The sequence below is a fragment of the Choloepus didactylus genome, chromosome 8, assembly GCF_015220235.1.
Source record: "Choloepus didactylus isolate mChoDid1 chromosome 8, mChoDid1.pri, whole genome shotgun sequence".
NCBI lineage: Eukaryota > Metazoa > Chordata > Mammalia > Pilosa > Megalonychidae > Choloepus > Choloepus didactylus.
The window spans coordinates 105,233,067-105,255,860 of NC_051314.1; the positions used below are offsets into that span (position 1 = coordinate 105,233,067).

General features: G+C 36.4%; 1 protein-coding gene across 5 annotated transcripts in view; it reads right to left on the reverse strand.

The window, feature by feature from the left end:
- The window catches only part of PPFIBP1 (PPFIA binding protein 1), a 207,306-nt gene that overhangs the window by 62,089 nt on the left and 122,423 nt on the right, over positions 1-22,794 (reverse strand). For all 5 annotated transcript variants that reach the window (XM_037845742.1, XM_037845740.1, XM_037845741.1 and 2 more), the window contains one exon: positions 1,750-1,849. In XM_037845742.1, the coding sequence (XP_037701670.1) occupies positions 1,750-1,813 (64 nt within the window). In that variant the 5' untranslated portion in view covers positions 1,814-1,849. The remainder of the gene's footprint in view (positions 1-1,749; positions 1,850-22,794) is intronic.

A 22,794-nucleotide genomic window follows, 5' to 3' on the forward strand; every position in this document is an offset into this window, starting at 1 on the left:
CTAGAAAAGTTAATTCCAAAGCCCAGCTTACTCTAGTGGAATAGATTAAATGTAAATACTTCAAATAATGTTCCAGAAACTAGAAACTCAACTAGAGTTTTGCTAAGAGTGCAAGGTTATAATTCTAGAGCCTAGAATTGGTTCTAGTTATATTTTCTGAAATCATGACAGAATAAGTCCAATCTCTTTTCCACATAGCAGTACTTCAACTATTTGAAAACATATACTGTGCCCCAAGCAAGGACATATTTTTCTAGATTAAACTTAACCAGTTCCTTCAAATATTCTTTACCACGTGTGGTTCTTACATTCTTCACCATCATGTTCACCAACTCTAAATAAGTTTTAGCTTAATAAACCTTTGAAAATGATATTCCAAGAACTGCATACAGTATTCAAGGTGTGGTCTAATCTACAAAGGAGGTCGGGTCTCCAGGACATGTAAATATAATAGAAGAAGCCAAATTATGACATGCAATTTCCCTTAGGAAAAACTTCTGAATAGGACAACACCTTCAGTGTCTCAGAATAACCACAACTGAGTAAAATTTATGACCAGAAAATATAACTAATTGGGGTCAGGAAACTAGAATTCAGGAGCTGAAGAGCTCAACTATACCCTGCTCCTGATAATCAGGGGAGTGACAAACTAATAGCCCATTCAACCCTTTCCTCATTGTAATGTGTTCCTAGATATATAAAAGTACTTCTCTTGAGGCAAAATACTGTCATGTAACACACAACCTTAGGTAGCCATCACTCCTGGGAGACTGAACAGGGGAAAGCAAGGGGTTTACCTACTAGTTATTCCCCTCGACCATGATGCAAAAACAAGGATGTGATGGTCTACTGATTCTGCTCTGTGTTCACAATTGAGAATTGCTCAGATTCTTAACAAGGGAGTAATACAATCAGACCTGTTTTAGAAAGGAAATTCTAATGGTCTTGGAAAAGATGGACTAGAGAGAGAAAACAAGAGCGTTGGGGTGGCAAACAGGAGGATGTCTTGAACAAACCAAGACAATGTTAGCACAGACAGAGCAGATTCTAAAAAAGCTAAGGGAAGGTAGAAGAGTTTGGAAGGAGGTAGAATTAATAGAACTTGATTAATTAAATGGGAACATGAGAGACACAGGTTTAGAATGACTTAAATTTCTGGTTTAGGAAACTGTGGATGGAGGATTATGAAATTAGCCAAGATAAAGACCACTAGAGGGGCTACTGAGGAGAGAAAACGTGCTCAAAGTTTTAAATGATGACAGTGAAGCAATTCTAACACATTGTTTCAGCAGAGATATCTGGTTAACAATTAGAGACAGGGACCTGAATCTTAGCAAAGCATTGGGAAAGTCAAAGATACAGATGTGAGACTCCTTGGAGAAAAGGGATAGCTGAATTCAAGGGAGCAGATAAGAACACTTGTGGATACTGGATAGAGCAGTGTCCTCAAAAAACGTGATCCACAGATCACCTGCACCAGAATCACCTAAGATATAGATTCTTTATCCTTCATCAGAAGCCTAGCATGGCATAGGAATTTTTGGCATTTTAAAGTAAAGTTTGAGAATAATTCTGGTTGGAAATGCAGAAGAGGGACAAAGATGAAACCATGGAGAATCCAAAGTCATGGGGAAAAGCCAATACATGAATTTAAGAAAAAAGATGGAAAGGTAGTAAGAAAGTTGCAATGAAAAAGCCAAGAGAGCAGAGTAGAAGTGATGATTCCAGCTTTTAGAGGGTACAGATTACCTGCTATAATACCATCCATCTGTTCCAACGCTGCAGCCAACATGTCACTTGCATCACTCATCATTTTCTTATTTTTTCAATTGGAAATCCCAACTTAGATCTGAAAAAATAATGATGTTATCATTACATCCTTTATATGATACACACTTGCTAGCAGGCTTGCAAATTCAACTTCAAACTATAACTCCACTTACAGTCATATATGGAGGGAGAATTCAAATTCTTGAGCTGAATTAGCATCTACTGTACTGCAAGACCATGTGCTTTGCCTGTATCAGTTAATAAAGCAATTAAGATTCAGTTCTTGCACTGGCTGTTTAAAATTCAGTAGAATAGTTCTCATGCTGTACTTGGAAGAATTCTAGGACTCTATGAATGGGCTTGGGGATTGACTATGGAAACTTGTTGAGGGCCAGGAGGGAATACGGGTAGACAAAACCTCATCCCTTGCACCAACTCCACCTGATCTCTGCTCTCTTAACTCCCTCTCTGTCCACCCCACCCCCCAAACCTTGTATTAGGTTTTACCATAAGCCCTGGCTAAGAAAACCGTTTCACTAACATACATACTAAAACACACACACACACACACACACACACACACACACACACAGAAAACCCAATGGCATGTAATAATGGAACAATAGCTACCATGTATTGAAGGCCTACAGTGCTCCCTATACATTTAGAAATTATCCATAATCCTTAATCATGACAATAATTCTATAAAATGGGTGTATACATTTCCATTTAAAAAGTGAGGATCAAAGACTTTTGTGGGTTTTGCATGGACACACAGCAAATAAATAGAGCTAAGTCCAACTTTTAACCTAGATCTGTCTGATTTCCACTACAACACTGAATTTCTGTTTATCTGATCCCATCTGGGCAAATATTTGGAAACAGTAAGCCTCCATGTTTCAGTGGATTCTAACTGTGGAAATGAAGTATTAAAAGACTAGGTTCATGCTGAAATTGTGTCAGAATCTATTCTTTTTTGTTATTGTTTTAACCTGTTTAAAAGTATATTGACATTATTTTTTAAAAAAAATCAGGAAACTACAAGTGTTGGAGAGAATGTGGAGAAAGAGGTACACTTATTCACTGTTAGTGAGAATGCAGAATGGTGCAACAGCTCTGGAAGGCAGCTTGGTGATTCCTTAGGAAGCTAAGTATAGAATTACCATATGATCCAGCAATCCCATTACTAGATATACACTCAGGAATTGAAGGCTAGGATACAAACAGACATTCGTAAACCGATGTTTCTAGTGGCATTATTCACAGTTGCCAGGCAATGCAAATAGTACAAAAGTCCATCAGCAGATGAGTGGATAAACAAACTATGGTATATACATACAATGGAATATTACGCAGCTGTAAGACAAAATAAAGTCATGACACATATAACAATGTGGGTGAACCTTGAGGACATTATGTTGAGTGAAATTAGCCAGAAACAAAAGGACAAATACTGTCTAGTCTTATTAATATGAACTAACAATAATAAGCAAACTCTGAAAGTTCAACTTAAGAACACAGGTTATTAGGAGGCAGAAAGAGGGTAGAAATTGGGCATTTGATGCTGAAGGAGTATAGAATGTTCAACAGCATTGATTGTAAAGATCCAGAAATGGATAGCACAATATTATGTAATGATAGCACAATATTGTAAGTATAATGAACAAAGCTGAGTGTGAGTATGACTGAAAGAGGAAGGCTAGGGGCATGTATGACACTAGAAGGAAAGACAGAGGATAAAACTGGGACTGTATAACTTAGCAAAAACTAGAGAGGACAATGATGGTGATTAAATGTAGAAATATAAGAAAGTTTTTACATGACGGAGAACAAGTGAATATCAACATTGCAAGGTGTTGAAAATGGGATGGTATATGGGAAAAATACAAACAATGAAAACTAGGGTCTATAGTTAACAACAACATTGCAATATTCTTCCATTAATTGTAACAAAGGCAATAAACTAAAGTTAATGACAACAGAGGGGGATATAAAGAAGGTGTATGGGATTCTTTTTGTTGTTGTTTTCCCTATTTAATATATTTTATTTTTTGTTCTTTATTGTTTTATCTTTTTTCTTTTTGTTCTTCCTATTCTTTTTTTTGCAGAAGAAATGGAAATGTTCTCATATAGATTGTGTTGGTAAAAGCATAATTATGTGATTATACTGGGAGCTACTGATTGTTCACTCAGGATGGATTGCATGGTGTGTGAATAAAACTGTTTAAAAAATAAGCAGAAAGATACAACTCTCTGAAGAAGATATGGAGAAAGAGATATAACTATTCACCGTCAGTAGGGAAGTAGAAAATGGTGCAGCCCCCCTGGAGGGCAGTATGTGGTTCCATAGGAGGCTAAGTATAGGGTTGCCATATGATCCTGAAAATCAGTTATTTGGTATATGCCTGGAAGAATTGAAAGCAGGGTCACAAATAGACATTTACACACTGATGCTTATGGCAGCAGTATTCATGATTTGCAATGAATGGAGGTGGCCTAAGGGTACATCGACAGGTGAGCGAAAGGGTGAACTGTGGCATATATGAACAACAGAATATTGAATGGCTGCAAGAAGGAATGAAGTTGTGAGGCATGCAACTAGGTGAATGAATCTTGAGAACATTATGTTGAGTGAAACAAGCCAAAACAAAAGAAAAAATATTATAGGGCCTCACTAACACAAAATGAGCAAAAGCTAAGAAATGAATTTGAAAGCATAAATACTAGGGGATAGAATGTGGACAGAGATTGGGCAATCGACAATAGAGGAGTACGGAGTGTTCAATGAGGCTTGTTGTAAAGGTTCATAGATTGTAAACTCTTACACAGTCACATCTATTTCTGGGTTTTGACTGTTATTTAAGAGATGTTTATTTGGTACAAAATTTATATTCTCTGTAGCATGCTTTCTAATATAACCTGTATGGTCAGTTTATTTAAACAACATGGTTGCAAGGAACCTGGAATGGGGAATGAGATCTTGTTATTTTGTAAAGGTTAATGTGATACCTGATGCACCCCAGAGTACCTAGGGCATAAAATAACAAAGTATTTGCAAAGTCCCCTTGAAGGACTGGGGGAAAATGTGGAAATATTAAACTTCCTCACCTGGGGAATTCTGATATTCCCACAAGCATTAGGGACTCCCAATTTAATAAGTCAAGCCCCTGATCTTGGGGCTCGCACTTACAAAACTTATTCCTGAATGACAAAGAAAACTTAAGCCTACTAATAATTATGTCTAAGAGTCACCCCCAGAGAACCTCTTTTGTTGCTCAGATGTGGCCTCTCTCTCTCTCTCAGCCAACTCATTAGGTAAACTCACTGCCCTCCCCTGACATGGGACATGACTCCCAGGGGTATAAATCTCCCTGGCAACAAGGGACAGGTCTCCCAGGGCTGAGACTGGCCCTGCATTGTGGGATTAAGAATGCCACCTTGACTAAAAGGGGGAAAGGAAATGAAATAAAGTTTCAGTGGCTGAGAGATCTCAAATAGAGTCAAGAGGTCAAACTGGAGGTTATTCTTTTATATAGATACTCCTTTTTAGTTTCTAGTGAATTAGAATAGCTAGAAAGAAATACCTGGATCTACTGCATGGTAATCCAGTAGACTTGATTCTTGATGATAACTGTATAATTATATAGCTTTTATTGTGTGACCATGTGATAGTGAAAACCTGGTAAATGACAATCCTTTTAAACAGTGTATGGGTAGATGAGTAATAAAATAATGACAAAAAATATATAAATAATAAATGGGATGGTTTGGGAGTTCTCTTTTATTTCTTTTTTTATTTTTTTAAATATTATTTTTATTTTAGAGTAATGAAAATGTTCGAAAATTGACTGTGGCAATGAGTGCTCAACTATATAATACTGTGAGCCACTGATTGTATACTTTGGATGGATTTTATGATGTATATCTCAAGAAAACTACTTTTAAAAAAAAAGTATATTGACATTAGCCTTGCAAAAAATTTGGTCATTTATAGGAAAAGTCAAGATTATGAGATTTTCAACATTCGTTCATTCATTCCAGATAGCAGGCTAAGCACCCATATAAATTCTCCCAACATGCCTAAATAAGGCTCCTGCTACTTTGTAGATGTTGACCTGGGAAATAAAGGGTATGTGCTACTTTGTAGATATTGACCTGGTAAATAAAGGAAACCTATGCCTTCCATTTCCAAGCAGCCAGACCTCGCCTACTGCTTTATTTTCACGAACATTTTTATATTTCTTGTAAACAGCTTCTTGGATCAGTTCTGTACTGTGCTTTTACTCTAGTAAAATGCCACGTAATTGTTGTGAAATGTTACTTTGATTTTATAGTATTTTCATCTAAGGATTTCCCAGAATTTTGCTTACTTCAGAAGATGTCAAATAGCACCACCATTTTATGTGGGAAAATTACAGCATGAAAATGCCCAGAGCACTGGTTTAGTCATTCAGAAACTGGGGAATGGAGTGGTAGGAGGATTGGGTTGGGGGGAGAGGGGGCAGGAATTACCAAGCTAGGCTCTAAACCTAGGTAGTTTTCAAAAATGCATACTTGTACAATCAGCCAGTGCTCAGTCCAAAAGGGAGGGGCACCATTTAATAACCACCCTTCATGATGGAAAACCCAAAACATGAACATTGAGAATTCAAACAGTTATGCTCAGGAGGGCACAATCCCTCAATTTCATATAATTAAGTGGCTTGTCTTCTCTTTCATTTTAAAAGTAGCACTGAAATGAACTCTAGGCACTGATATATATATATAAGCGTAAGTATTCATAAAATTTTATAGTGATTTAATATTGCCATATTTTTATTATGTTAAACAAACTATTATAGGGACATGTGTTTATCTATATCTATATCTATCTACCTACCTATCTATATAAACAAAGGGATATGTGTTTATATCTATATCTATCTATATCAAAGGGACACGTGTTTATATCTATATCTATCTATCTATCTATCTATCTATCTATCTATCTATCTATCTATATATCAAAGGGACATGTGTTAGAGCTCAGCTATAAACACTGGGAATGCTAATAAAACAAAGTAATAACCATAATAAAAAAACACTCTCACCACCTCACCAAATTAGAAGCACAAATACTCATCTGTGTTAGCAGATATATTTTGCGTAGAGTATAAACATTTTTTTCAAGTATGACAAGCAGTTATTCTTTATTTCTATTCTGTTCTGTTCAATGAGCTGTTATATGGAGGTATGAGACAACCTAGACATGTTTTTCAAAATGGTGAAGAACCAGTTTAAAAAAATATTACAGTTTGTTAGAGACCAATACTTTAACATAATAAAAATATCATGGCAATATTAAATCGCTATAAAATTTTATGAATACTTATGCTTAAGGTTTTGTACTTATCATGTAGCAAAGTGGCATCAGTTGAGCTCAATTTGGAATACCACTAAACAAGACCAACAATATTTAACTATTTTTAATGTATTAAGACAGATTTTTGGCCTTTGAATATGTTAGTTCTCCCTGCAAACTCCTGAACCCCTTATCCTGCTCCATTTCCTCCCTTACTACTTACCACCCTTGCAATATTACTACATATTTACTCATTGTATTTACAGTCTGTCTTCTTTTTACTAGAATGTGTGCTTCATGAGGGCAGGGCTTTTTTGTTTTTAGTATCTGTTTTGTTCACTGATACATCACCGGTGCACATAAGTTGCTGATATATATAGTAGGTGCTTAATAAATCTTGGCTGAATGAATGGACTCTGGGTGTGGAAAACTGGAAAGCTATCATTCAGATTAGGAATAACAGAGTATCGCTGGGGAATTCGGTAATCTTCTGAATTTTGGAATATATATTTGCAGTCCAGTCAGATAAAACCTCATAATCCTCTAGGATTGTTGGTTTGTGAGGCGGTATGCATACATAAGAGTACACACTGTCCGGACCAAGGAGCAGGTCAGAACTCACAAACTAATCCGTTAAATTTCATTACTTTGGACTTCATGATTACCATGTATAACACATTCTATTAGGGACTACAGTGGGCTATAACACTTGGAGACATGGTCAAGAAAAGAATACCCTAAAACAGCAACAAAAGAAACAAACTGAAACAAAAGAAACAAGTGTATAAAGTAACCTGCCCTAAGAATAAAGTTATAATTATATTTGTTTGTTATTAGTAGGGACAAATTTGACTCATTATAATCAAAATAACTAGAGTATGGCATCATCTACAAAAACAGCTAAAGTGAAGTAAGCCTTTAGATCTACCTTGAAACAAACAGAAAATACAGGGGTAAAATATCAAGTTCAACAATGAGGAAACAATCAGACAAATCCAGAATGACAGACAACTAAGACAACCTGAATAAATGAGAAAACAAACTATTTTCATAAATAGGAAAACAATATTGTAAACTTCCTCCCAAATTCATCTGTAAAGTGGATCCCAATCAAAATCCCAACAGCAATTTTCATGACACTTGATAAGATGGTGACAAAATGTATATAGAAGAGGAAAAGTTCAAGAATAGCAGGGCACTTCTGAGAAAGCAGAACAGGGAGGAGACATTTGCCCTACTTTTTTTTAAAGCTATCTTAATTAGAACTGAGTGGTATCGGTGCATGTGGTAGGACGAATAACAGTCCCACAAATATGTCTGCATCCTCATCTCCGGAACCTGCAAATGTTAATTTATATGGCAAAGGTACTGTACAGTCATGATTGAGTGAAGGATCTTGAGATGAGGAGATTATCCTGGATTATCCAAGTAGGTCTGATGTAATCACAACAGTTCTTATACGAGGGTACAGGAGGGGTCAGAGTCAGAGGTAGAAGACGGTGTGAAGATGGAAGCAGAGACTGGAGTGATGTGGCCATCAGGGAATGCTAAGGGAGCCTCCAGAAGCTGAAAGGGATAGGAATGGATTCTTTCTGGATCCTCCAGAAGGAACCAACACCACCAATACCTTGATTTTAGAACATAAGACTGATTTTTAGACTTCTGGCCTTCAGAACTATAAAAAAGTAAATTTGTGATGTTTTAAGCCACTAAGTTTGTAGTAACTTGTTACAGTAGCTACAGGAAATTAATATAGTACAGAAAGAGAAAAACTGACTAATTAAATAGAGAACTTGGAAACATATCCATGCATGTATAGAAGTTTGATGTACAAGAGAAATGTCATGACAGATGAGAAGAAAAAGGACTGCTTGATAAATGGAACTAGAATAAAATGATTATCTGCATAAAAATAAAATAAAATTCGATTTGTCTCGCATCACAAACAGAAATCAATTCTTGAAGGCTTATGTATTTAAAACTTTGTAGGAAAAAAATACATAGTTTAATATCTTTATTCCTGGTGGAAGAAAAGGTTTTTTAAAATAAGATTCTAAAAGGAGAAAGTATTCTCAATATGTAAAATAAACAAAATATTTGCATAAAAATTATAAAGAATTCCTACAAATCAATAAAAAGGGTCAAGGGAGGACATGAACAGATATTTAAAAGAAGATGAAAACCTTTGGCCAATAAAAATATAATGAGATGTTTAATATCATTAATAATCAGGGAATTTAAGACAACAATGTAATGCCGTATCATACACAGTTAACTGGCAAAAAATATGACACAAATTTGTACAGAATGTGGATTTATAGAATTCCTTACACGATGGTGGTGGGAAAGTAATATGGTTTAATCACTTTGAATAATGTTTGGCATTGTCATCTGAAATTGAACTATCACATTCATTTTCAATCCAGTAATTTTTACTCTAAGGTATATGTACAAGGGCAAATTTTTTAGAGATACACCAAGAGATCTATATACAAATGTTCATAGAAGAAACTCTTCACAAGAACAAAAAGGTGGAAACAACCCAAATGCCTATCAGCATAAGAAGAGATGAATAAATTGGCATATTTATATAATAAAATTACATACAGCGGTCAAAACAAACTACAGCAACATATCAAGATATGATGAATCTAAGAACTATATTATTAAATTAAATAATGCAATAAATTACATGCAGCAAGGCATTTTATAAAGTTAAAAACAATTAAATAAGGGAATGATAATGTGATGGTTGCCTCAAGTCAGGGAGGAAAATGGGGAGAGTTAAATAGTTAATGAAGTCCACAGAAACAGACCCCAAAATGACCCGGATGTGGTTTTAGTAGACAAGGTTTTAAAGCAGCTATTATAAGTGTTTTCGATAACTTAAAAGGTAAAGATGGTCACAATGAGAGAACAGTTGGGTCATCTCAGAAGAGCTATGAAAACTATTTTTAAAATCAAATGTAAGTTAACCAAACTGAAGGGAGATGAAAATATGCTCATAAAAATGTTTTCCAAAAATATTTTCTCCTTTTCTTTAAAAGACAATAGAAAATTTAAACAAATGAAAAATTTATTAAAAGGATCGTAGCATATGAAGTAGCAAAATATATTGCAACAATAATACAAAAGAGAGAAGGCGCTAAATAGAAGTATAGTGTTGTGAAGTTCTTTTATTATACATGTACATATTTAATATTAATTCATGGTAGGCTATAGTAAGTTAAGAATATGGAAAGTAATCCACTGAAACTATAAAACAAAGAGATATAAATAAAATGGCAATAGAATAAATGAAATGACTACTAAAAGAAATATTCAATTAATCCAAAAGAAGGATGCAGGAAGGATGTCCAGATGAAAGAAAAAGAAAACGAAGGGCAAGACAATAGACTTAAACTCAACCACATAAATAATTACCTTAAATATATATGAAATAAACACTTTAATAAAAGGCAGAGATTGTCAGAGAGTTTTTATTTTGTAAAAAAAGACCTAACTATACACTGTTTACAAGAATTGTACTTCAAATATAAAGAAATATAAAAGTAAAATAATAGAAAATTAAATACCATGTATATAGCCTAAGATAATAGGAGTGGCTATATTAGTCCAAGAAAAAATAGACCTTGAATCAAGAAATATTACTGGAAACAAAGAGGGACAATTTATGATAAAGAATCAATTCATCAGGAAGGCATAACAATCACAAATGTTTCTGTACCTAATAACAGAGATTCAAAACATATGAGGCAAAAAACTGACTGATGTAAGAAAGACAAATGTAGTCGATCTATATTTAGTATGACTGTTGATATGATTAAGTCTATTACCCTGAATTTTTTTTTTTTTTTTTTTTTTTCTATTTGTCTGTTCTATCACTTGCTCCTCTTTTTCAACCTTCCTTTGGATTGGTAGACAAGCTAGGGAAAAAAACAACACTATTAACCATCTTGACCTAATTGAATTTATAGAACAAAACTCCAAATACCGAATATACGTTTTTTTCATGTTCACATATAATATTCAGAAGGATAATCCATCTATGCAAGGCCTCAAAATAAGTCTCAATAAGTTTCAAATGAGTTTTAAAGGACTACACAGAAGAATATTAACAGCAATCTAAAGTGTAAAATACTAATGTTACGAATAGAATGTCTATATTTAACAAGTTCTGACTTGCCCATGTCTTAAGCTATTTTATAGGCAGCCTAATTTAGCAAGCATCTGTTCTGATAAAGCTATGTTATTTTTCATAGCTGAGTCAAAGTATTAAAAAAAGGATGTGGGAGGTGGAAGGCTAAAAAAGTCTTCAGAAAACCCCATTCTCTAAAAAGATTTTCCTGTTTCTTAAAAAATATTTCTAAGAGGAAGATTCATTTGGGCTTCCTCTCATACTTGTGCTATAATAAATTCAAATCAAACAAATTGTGGTATACTAATACTCCACAATAAAAAAGTTTGAACTAATATAGCAACATTATGCTGAGCTAAAGAAGCTAGACCCAAAAGATGACTACTGTATGATTCCTTTTATATGAAACTCAAGAACAAGCAAATCAGTGGTGATAGAAAGTAGAATCAGTTATTTGTGGGAAGTGGTAAATGATTGAAAGGAGATACTAAGGGACTTTCAGTTCAATATCTTGACTGGGGTGTTGATTATACAACCTTATACATTGTCAAACTCATCAAACTGTACATTTAAGATCTGAACTTTTCATTGTATATAAATTTTACCACAAATTTAAAAGTTAGGAAAGAAAATGATTGTTAAAAATAAGACTTGAAGTAATTTTTAATGAAGGAATAAATAAATGAATATAAGTAGGAAATGCATGAACCTGTAATGATAATGTGTCATGACAAGGATAATAAATAATCCAATTATATGCATCTGAGTTCCAAAATAAATGATTCAGAATATCTAGCTCTCTTGTTCTAATTCTCTGCTCACTCAACAACAATTTTTATAATTTGATCTTTTAGGTGGGACAAAACAGAAAATTAAAACTTCAACATCCAATAATTCCTACAAGATAGCAAATTCATTTCTGTATTCTAAATGGCTAATATATACTTCTTTGAATGACGTACTGATGAAAAAGGGTACCAAGAAATACAACTACCACAACAACAAAGAAGTGAGGCTAGGGTTCAAATAATTCAAACTGGAGAAGCCCCCTATTTGTTGTAAAGAGAAGCTCAGCTCTTTCTGTAAGAGTCCTTGGTCTGGTGGTTTCCTATTCCAACAGCTTAACAAAAATAAGTTTAGGAAAGTCTTAGTCTCTTTGGGACAACATTCATGTATAACAGTAAGGGACAAAAAAAAAAAAGAAGAAGAAGACGAAAAAGAAAAAGAAAACACAAGAGAAGCTGAGTGTGATTCTTGGAGCATGTTTCAAACTTGGTCAAGACCCATTTAGAGCAGGGATACAATATATGGAAAAGAAACTTCCAACAACGGGTGTGGTAGCTAAAGGGTTGGCAGAACACCTCAATTTTTTTTCAGGGATGCTGACTGACTGGTGTTTTGGGTTGGGCTAGCTGCCTGGTGTCTCTGTGAAGAAGAAAAGAAAGGCTGTAAGAAAATTAGCAAGTTTGTTTTAACTTTTCTAGATATTTGCACTAGCTTTTCCAGCTTTCCTTGCATAAAATATTTAGGTTTGAAAGTGAACTTCACATTTCTCGCCCGGAGACAAACATAATTCACTGAGATTGAGACACTTAAAACAGAAGAAATTCCTTCAGAGAAAGGACAATGTTTACATGCATTCTATTAAGCTTGTGGAACACCATATTATTTTGTGATCATTATGCAAACAGAATATATTTTCACAGACATTACCCACATTTCTCATCAATTTTTTTCCTAAGATGCTGCCTAGGGATATTAATAAATTATACAATGATTTCCATTGTATATGGCAATACAATCTTAACACAGATGAAATATTTTAAAAATGGAAAGTCCAAAAGGCAATAGGAGGGGCTCCTAGGTCAAGTGGTTCTCAAACTTGGTCCCTGGAGGAAGAGGAGCAGCAGCAGCACCTGGGAGCTTGTTAGAAATGTAAATCCTTGGCTTCCAACCCAGACCTACAGAATAAAAAACTTTTAAGGCAGTGCCCAGCACTATGCATTTTTACAATCCTCCTGGAGGATTCTGATGCACACACAGCCACTGTCCTGTCTTCCATCCTTGGGACAACAACCCCCACCCGGCCATGGTGGAAACTGGCTACCACGGTAAACTAGGGCAGCACTCCTCTCCCCACACCCCTATTTCTTATTTTTGATCCAAAAATAACATTTCTGAAGAAGGAATTCAAGTTCTACATGAAAAATCTCTTCTGTTAAACTTCAACTCTAAATCCTCACTCATGTCTATAACATTTTAGAGATTCTTATATATAGTCTTCATTTTCTGGTTCTCATCTGTCATTGCATATTTCCTCCTTCCCAATCAAATTATTCCAAACACTTTTCACCTCCAATCTGCTCCAGCATACCTAGAAAATTAATTCAGAATGACCTGAAATGGGTAAAGATTAACTGTCAAGAAAAGTGTTGAAGAAAGAAAAGGCTGGGGTTTTCTGAGGCAGGAGTGATATCTAAAGTTACAACAACCATTTGAAAATTTGTCAAACTCTAAAATAATTCTAATGTTGATAGAATAATTGTAAACTTGAACATTGTATATTTGATGATATTTTTCAGATATGATAGTGTAATTTGGTTATTTTTTTAAGTCTTTACTCTTTAGAGATAAATAGCAACAATTTTATGGATAAAATAATAGGACATCTGGGATTCACATCAAAATAACAAAGTAGAGGGGAATACAGATGAAACAAGATGAGCCATGAGTTGATAACTGTAGAAGGTAATAAATGCATGGAGGTACATTACACCAATCGATCTACATTTATGTATATTTGAAGTTTTCCATAATAAAATATTTAAATTTTCTTCATCTATATATTTAGACCATAACATTTTTCAAATGTTTTTGCCCATGCTGTATAGTCTTAAATGTTTTATTTTTCTATCATAACCTCAAGCATATTGACTCACCAAATATTTACAAACCAAATAAGAAAATACTTGTTATTTTAGCCATCTGTATAAACACTAGCAAACATGCACACACATGCTTAGAAGGTGGAGCAGTCTCTCACAGAGAGAGAATTGTAAGGCAGAGCTTAAAAGAGCAAAACTGTGCATTAGTAGGCGTTACTTCTCTTGTTCACTAAAATGAGGAGCTACCAAAGATGTGGTAAAGCTAGGTCAAAGTAAAAGGAAACAAAGGGTGGGGTTTGCCTTCCGGCTTGCTGCTATTAATATTTAGGGATAATAACCAGAATAGTTAATAAAAAGATTAACGCACAGAAAGCCAGGATCCTCTACTACCTGAACAAAAGGATGTTACTGCTCTTTGAAAAACTGATGTGTATTAAAATGTCAATAAATCTGAAGCCTTTATGAGATAAATTCAAAGAATGTCGCATTTCTTCATATCTACTTTCATTAGCTATTATTATGACTATACAGAGAAGTTATGGAATTTGTCCAAAGTCACTTGACAGAGATCTGAGGTGAAAACCTGGGTTGTTCCCAAGTATGTCTCTCACTGTTCAAATAAATATATATTAAAAACCATTTATGCCTGACGAGGACCACCAATCTTGCCCTCTCTTGTAAACTCCTAATCCAAATTATAAACCACCTACAGGATGCCCATCCCTGCAGCTCTCACCTGCTCTCTCATCTCTGTGTCATCACACACACCACTCCTTCCCTGCTTGGACCACCCTTCTATGCCCAGGGACACATATTTTTAAGGATTAGGTTCAGGGTTGTATATATGTTACCGGAATAAATTAAAAAAAAAACAAAAACGAATAGGACTGTACAATATAAACAGTGAATCAATGTAAACCATGGACTATAGTTAATAGTACAATATAAAAGTGTTCTTGTATCTATTTTAACAAATGTACCACACTAATGCAAAGTATTAATAATAGGGTGGTATATAGGAATTCTGTATTTTATGCATGACTTTATTCTATAAACCTACAACTTCTCTAATTGAAAAAAAAAAAAAAAAAAAGATTCGGATCAGGCATCATTTCCTCCAAGACACTGCTAACCCCATCTTTCTCACAGCCTCCTGTGCATGCCTCCGTGAGAGCCCTGATTTTTCAGTATTTGTCCCCATGACTAAGCTGTGAGCTCCTTGAAAACAGACTCTGTTTCCCAGCTCTGCATCCCCAGTATCTAGTGTGGTGGGTATTAAATGCTTGCAGCATTGGTGCTATGTTGCAATGGTCCCTCAAACACACACAGCTTTGAGTATTAACTTCTCCAGCTCCTATTTCCCAGTTTGAGCTACTTTCCTCCTAGCTGCATAAGCCAAAACCTATCTCCTGGCCCTATCTTTTAAGGCACATCTGGATAAACTGAGTCATTGACATCACCCTTGCTATCCACTACATTACAAAAGGAATTTGCATGCCCTTCAAGGAGTAATCAGACCAAATTCATTGTGCTATATGGAATAATGTTATTCCCAAGAGTTTGCAAACTTAGTTCCCAAATCCAAGGAGAAACATGGGGTCTGGAAAGGTTTCACTTTCTAAGTTTTTCTACCCACTCTAACCCTAACCTCACTCTTCCCTTCTTTTTAGCCTTAAAATATCTAGAGACACAGCTGTGCCCTCTTTTCCTACCCAGCCTCATCAGCCTAGGCTTAGCTGGTTGCTTCTCCTGCTGCCCAGAGGTATGCTTTTCGGGTAAGTGACACCCAGATTTGCACTCCTAAGGAGACCATAGGTGGGTAATAGCTACTCAAAACTCTGAAGAGGAGAAAAAGAACAACAAGTTACCTAGTCTCTAGAGGAGTGCTTTATAAACATGGGTCATGACCCATAAGATTAGAAGGTAGTGAACTAAATTTAGTAGACTGCAATCAGCATTTATATTAACAAAATAGAAAACATCAGTGTCTCCACAAGTAAGTGTTAAGTATTGTTTTGTGAAACTTTTCATTCAGCTATACATATAAACATATACATGCAAAAATACTGACTGAGGACCTACCACGTGTCAGGTACTAGAGATAGAATGGGGAAGAGACAGACTTCAAAAAAAAAAAAAAAATTTCTGCTTTTGGGTAGCTGACATTACAGTGGTTTTAGCTGGTGTGTGTGTGTGTGCATTTCTGTATGTATACACAGGCATACATGCATGTCTTGCATCATGATACAAGAAAGTATATCTTATATTGGGTCAGAAATGTTTGACACCTACTGCTCTAAAGTCGTGCTTCTTAAAATGTGGTTTGTGGACTGGTGCTGGTCTACAAACTGCTACTGGTTTTCGATAAGACAAGTACAGTGATTGGGAAAAGTGATTAGAAAATTTTATACCAATTTGTCCTTGCTGTGATGTCCAAAAACGTGATCATTTTGCTGATTCCTTTTTTATTAAATTTTGCAAGGGAATCAGTCCATGATAGAATGGAAATAAGAAAAAAACAACTGGTCCTGCAGTAGAAATGGTTTGAGAAGCACTGCTCTGGAGGATCCAGGGGACAGTGGAAGTAAGTATACAAAGTATACAGCACTTTCGGTTGGGACCTTCAGGCATGGGCCACGGCTGCAGGGAAGCAACTCCACAGGATGCAAGAGGACTACAGCAACTGGGGAGTACGGTTCCGGTTTGTTCTCTTTCACAAGTAAAATGATGAAAATAATTAAATGGCAAGCAGAAAATTATTGGCAATGGCAGAGATGACACATGATATACTGTTAAATTCAGAAGAGGTGCAATGAAAAACATTTTTGATTGCATAACATTTACAACAATTGTAGTCATATCCTCAAACTATTTATATGACTTTGCACTGCATCACAGTAGTAAAATGCACATAAGTCCCGATCCACTTTGTTTTGTTAAATTATAGGAATAAAATCTATATTTTTGTGCTAAAACCTTATAGTCTGTCATTCATACAACTCAGTCAAAGATGGTGTTAAAAAACTGTTAGAATCTGGCCAGCATACCAAATTGATTGGGATGAGTGATAGAAGTTGTGGGCTACAGAACAATTTTGTGGTGGAACATGTTTTCATAGACAGTATAAGAAGGTAAACTGTTTGTCTTGTAGGTAACTTCTGTTGGTTTCTATTCCAACTGGGTGTTAGTTATACTCTCTGCCGTGTAAATACTGGAATGCCAACATTTCTTTTTCTTTTATAGCATACATGCTTTTGGCCATAGCCGTTAGTACAGATGTATTTTCAGCTGTTGGAGAAAAAAATGAAAACCAGAGCCCTGAATTTTACACCTGAAAGTACAAAATATGCTCTTATCATTGTTATTTATATCAAAATATTAAAAGATACACGGAACTTTTAAACAATTACTATGCGTACTGAAGCAAGTAAAAAAGGGTATAAAAATGGGTATAAAGCTTTTCAAGTTATTTATATTTCAGTTCTGAGCAGACAGCACTAATTGCTACAGTGGGTGATGTGTTAAGAGAGGGGTATTGAGAATCAGTAAAAGCTAAAACTTTTTTCCCAACCCAGGGGTTAGTAAACTACAGCCCACAGGGCAAATGTGGCCCACTGCCTTTTTTGTAAGTAAAGTTTCACTGGAACAGGACCACACTATTTTGCTTTTATATTATCTATGCCTATGTTCATGCTGCAGTAGCAGAATGAGTAGATTTAACCCGCAAAGCTTAAAATATTTACTATCTGGCTCTTTACAGAAAAAGTTTGGCAACTCTTGCCCTAACCCATCTCAGAACTTCCTGAAAGTACAGATTCCTTTCCCATTCACTTATTGATTACACGAATGCTTAATGAGTTCCTATTATGTACCAGGTGCTACTCTCAGTGATCTGATGGACCATATATTCTAGTGGCAAGAAAACAGAGCATAAACAAACAATTTAAATATATTGTATATCAGATGGTGATAAATGCTACAGGGAAAGTATAAAGCAAGAAAGAGGGATAGGGGGCAAGATGGCAGACTGGTGAGCTGTATGTTTTAGTTACTCCTCCAGGAAAGTAGGTAAAAAGCCAGGAACTGCGTGGACTGGACACCACAGAGCAATCTGTCTTTGGGCATACTTCATACAACACTCATGAAAACGTGGAACTGCTGAGATCACCGAAATCTGTAAGTTTTTGCGGCCAGGGGACCCGCGCCCCTCCCTGCCAGGCTCAGTCCCGGGGGAGGAGGGGCTGTCAGCTCCAGGAAGGAGAAGGGAGAATTGCAGTGGCTGCTCTCATCGGAAACTCATTCTACTGATTCAAACTCCAACCATAGATAGACTGAGGCCAGACACCAGAGACTCTGAGAGCAGCCAGCCCAGCAGAGAGGAGACGGGCATAGAAGGAAAACAACACGAGAAGCTCCAAAGTAAAAGCAGAGGATTTTTGGAGTTCTGGTGAACACAGAAAGGGGAAGGGCGGAGATCAGGCCTTGAGGCGCATATGCAAATCCCGAAGCAAGGCTGATCTCTCTGCCCAGGGCACCTTTCCTTAATGGCCCTGGTTGCTTTGTCTATTAGCATTTCAATAACCCATTAGATCTCTGAGGAGGGCCGTTTTTTTTTTTTTTTTTTTTTTTAAATCCTTTTTGCTTTTTCTAAAACAATTACTCTAAGAAGCGCAATACAGAAAGCTTCAAAGAATTGAAATTTGGGCACGTCAAGTCAAGAGCAGAAATAAGAGAGCTCTGAGACAAAAGGCAATAATCCAGTGGCTGAGAAAATTCACTAAACAACACAACTTCCCAAGAAAAGGGGGGTGTCCGCTCACAGCCACCATCCTGGTGGACAGGAAACACTCCTGCCCATCGCCAGCCCCATAGCCCAGAGCTGCCCCAGACAACCCAGTGTGACGGAAGTGCTTCAAATAACAGGCACACACCACAAAACTGGGCGTGGACATTAGCCTTCCCTGCAACCTCAGCTGAATGTCCCAGAGCTGGGAAGGGGGAGCAGTGTGAATTAACAGAGCCCCATTCAGCCATCATTTGAGCAGACTGGGAGCCTCCCAACACAGCCCAGCAGCCCAGAACTGCCCTGGGGGGACGGCACTCACCTGTGACATAGCACAGTCATCCCTCAACAGAGGACCCGGGGTGCACAGCCTGGAAGAGGGGCCCACTTGCAAGTCTCAGGAGCCATACGCCAATACCAAAGACTTGTGGGTCAGTGGCAGAGACAAACTGTGGCACGACTGAACTGAAGGATTAGACTATTGCAGTAGCTTTAAAACTCTAGGATCATCAGGGAGATTTGATTGTTAGGGCCAGCCCCCCTCCCCGACTGCCCAGAAACACGCCCCACATACACGGCAGGCAACACCAACTACACACGCAAGCTTGGGACACCAATTGGGCCCCACAAGACTCACTCCCCCACTCACCAAAAAGGCTAAGCAGGGGAGATCTGGCTTGTGGAGAACAGGTGGCTCGTGGACGCCACCTGCTGGTTAGTTAGAGAAAGTGTACTCCACGAAGCTGTAGATCTGATAAATTAGAGATAAGGACTTCAACTGGTCTACAAACCCTAAAAGAACCCTATCAAGGACAGCAAATGCCACGAGGCCAAAAACAACAGAAAATTATAAAGCATATGAAAAAACCAGACGATATGGATAACCCAAGCCCAAGCACCCAAATCAAAAGACCAGAAGAGACACACCTAGAGCAGCTACTCAAAGAACTAAAGATGAACAATGAGACCCTAGTACGGGATATGAAGGAAATCAAGAAGACCCTAGAAGAGCATAAAGAAGACATTGCAAGACTAAATAAAAAAATGGATGATCTTATGGAAATTAAAGAAACTGTTGACCAAATTAAAAAGATTCTGGACACTCATAGTACAAGACTAGAGGAAGTTGAACAACGAATCAGTGACCTGGAAGATGACAGAATGGAAAATGAAAGCATAAAAGAAAGAATGGGGAAAAAAATTGAAAAACTCGAAATGGACCTCAGGGATATGATAGATAATATGAAGCGTCCGAATATAAGACTCATTGGTGTCCCAGAAGGGGAAGAAAAGGGTAAAGGTCTAGGAAGAGTATTCAAAGAAATTGTTGGGGAAAACTTCCCAAATCTTCTAAACAACATAAATACACAAATCATAAATGCTCAGCGAACTCCAAATAGAATAAATCCAAAAAAAACCCACTCCGAGACATATACTGATCACACTGTCAAACATAGAAGAGAAGGAGCAAGTTCTGAAAGCAGCAAGAGAAAAGCAATTCACCACATACAAAGGAAACAGCATAAGACTAAGTAGTGACTACTCAGCAGCCACCATGGAGGCGAGAAGGCAATGGCACGATATATTTAAAATTCTGAGAGAGAGGAATTTCCAGCCAAGAATACTTTATCCAGCAAAGCTCTCCTTCAAATTTGAGGGAGAGCTTAAATTTTTCACAGACAAAGAAATGCTGAGAGAATTTGCTAACAAGAGACCTGCCCTACTGGAGATACTAAAGGGAGCCCTACAGACAGAGAAGCAAAGAAAGGACAGAGAGACTTGGAGAAAGGTTCAGTACTAAAGAGATTCGATATGGGTACAATAAAGGATATTAATAGAGAGAGGGAAAAATATGGCAAACATAATCCAAAGGATAAGATGGCCGATTCAAGAAATGCCTTCACGATTTTAACGTTGAATGTAAATGGATTAAACTCCCCAATTAAAAGATATAGATTCGCAGAATGGATCAAAAAAAATGAACCATCAATATGTTGCATACAAGAGACTCATCTTAGACACAGGGACACAAAGAAATTGAAAGTGAAAGGATGGAAAAAAATATTTCATGCAAGCTACAGCCAAAAGAAAGCAGGTGTAGCAATATTAATCTCAGATAAAATAGACTTCAAATGCAGGGATGTTTTGAGAGACAAAGAAGGCCACTACATACTAATAAAAGGGGCAATTCAGCAAGAAGAAATAACAATCGTAAATGTCTATGCACCCAATCAAGGTGCCACAAAATACATGAGAGAAACATTGGCAAAACTAAAGGAAGCAATTGATGTTTCCACAATAATTGTGGGAGACTTCAACACATCACTCTCTCCTATAGATAGATCAACCAGACAGAAGACCAATAAGGAAATTGAAAACCTAAACAATCTGATAAATGAATTAGATTTAACAGACATCTACAGGACATTACATCCCAAATCACCAGGATACACATACTTTTCTAGTGCTCACGGAACTTTCTCCAGAATAGATCATATGCTGGGACATAAAACAAGCCTCAATAAATTTAAAAAGATTGAAATCATTCAAAGCACATTCTCTGACCACAATGGAATACAATTAGAAGTCAATAACCATCAGAGACTTAGAAAATTCACAAATACCTGGAGGTTAAACAACACACTCCTAAACAATCAGTGGGTTAAAGAAGAAATAGCAAGAGAAATTGCTAAATATATAGAGACGAATGAAAATGAGAACACAACATACCAGAACCTATGGGATGCAGCAAAAGCAGTGCTAAGGGGGAAATTTATAGCACTAAACGCATATATTAAAAAGGAAGAAAGAGCCAAAATCAAAGAACTAATGGATCAACTGAAGAAGCTAGAAAATGAACAGCAAACCAATCCTAAACCAAGTAGAAGAAAAGAAATAACAAGGATTAAAGCAGAAATAAATGACATAGAGAACAAAAAAACAATAGAAAGGATAAATATCACCAAAAGTTGGTTCTTTGAGAAGATCAACAAGATTGACAAGCCCCTAGCTAGACTGACAAAATCAAAAAGAGAGAAGACCCATATAAACAAAATAATGAATGAAAAAGGTGACATAACTGCAGATCCTGAAGAAATTAAAAAAATTATAAGAGGATATTATGAACAACTGTATGGCAACAAACTGGATAATGTAGAAGAAATGGACAATTTCCTGGAAACATATGAACAACCTAGACTGACCAGAGAAGAAATAGAAGACCTCAACCAACCCATCACAAGCAAAGAGATCCAATCAGTCATCAAAAATCTTCCCACAAATAAATGCCCAGGGCCAGATGGCTTCACAGGGGAATTCTACCAAACTTTCCAGAAAGAACTGACACCAATCTTACTCAAACTCTTTCAAAACATTGAAAAAAATGGAACACTACCTAACTCATTTTATGAAGCTAACATCAATCTAATACCAAAACCAGGCAAAGATGCTACAAAAAAGGAAAACTACCGGCCAATCTCCCTAATGAATATAGATGCAAAAATCCTCAACAAAATACTTGCAAATCGAATCCAAAGACACATTAAAAAAATCATACACCATGACCAAGTGGGGTTCATTCCAGGCATGCAAGGATGGTTCAACATCAGAAAAACAATCAATGTATTACAACACATTAAAAACTCGAAAGGGAAAAATCAATTGATCATCTCAATAGATGCTGAAAAACCATTTGACAAAATCCAACATCCCTTTTTGATAAAAACACTTCAAAAGGTAGGAATTGAAGGAAACTTCCTCAACATGATAAAGAGCATATATGAAAAACCCACAGCCAGCATAGTACTCAATGGTGAGAGACTGAAAGCCTTCCCTCTAAGATCAGGAACAAGACAAGGATGCCCGCTGTCACCACTGT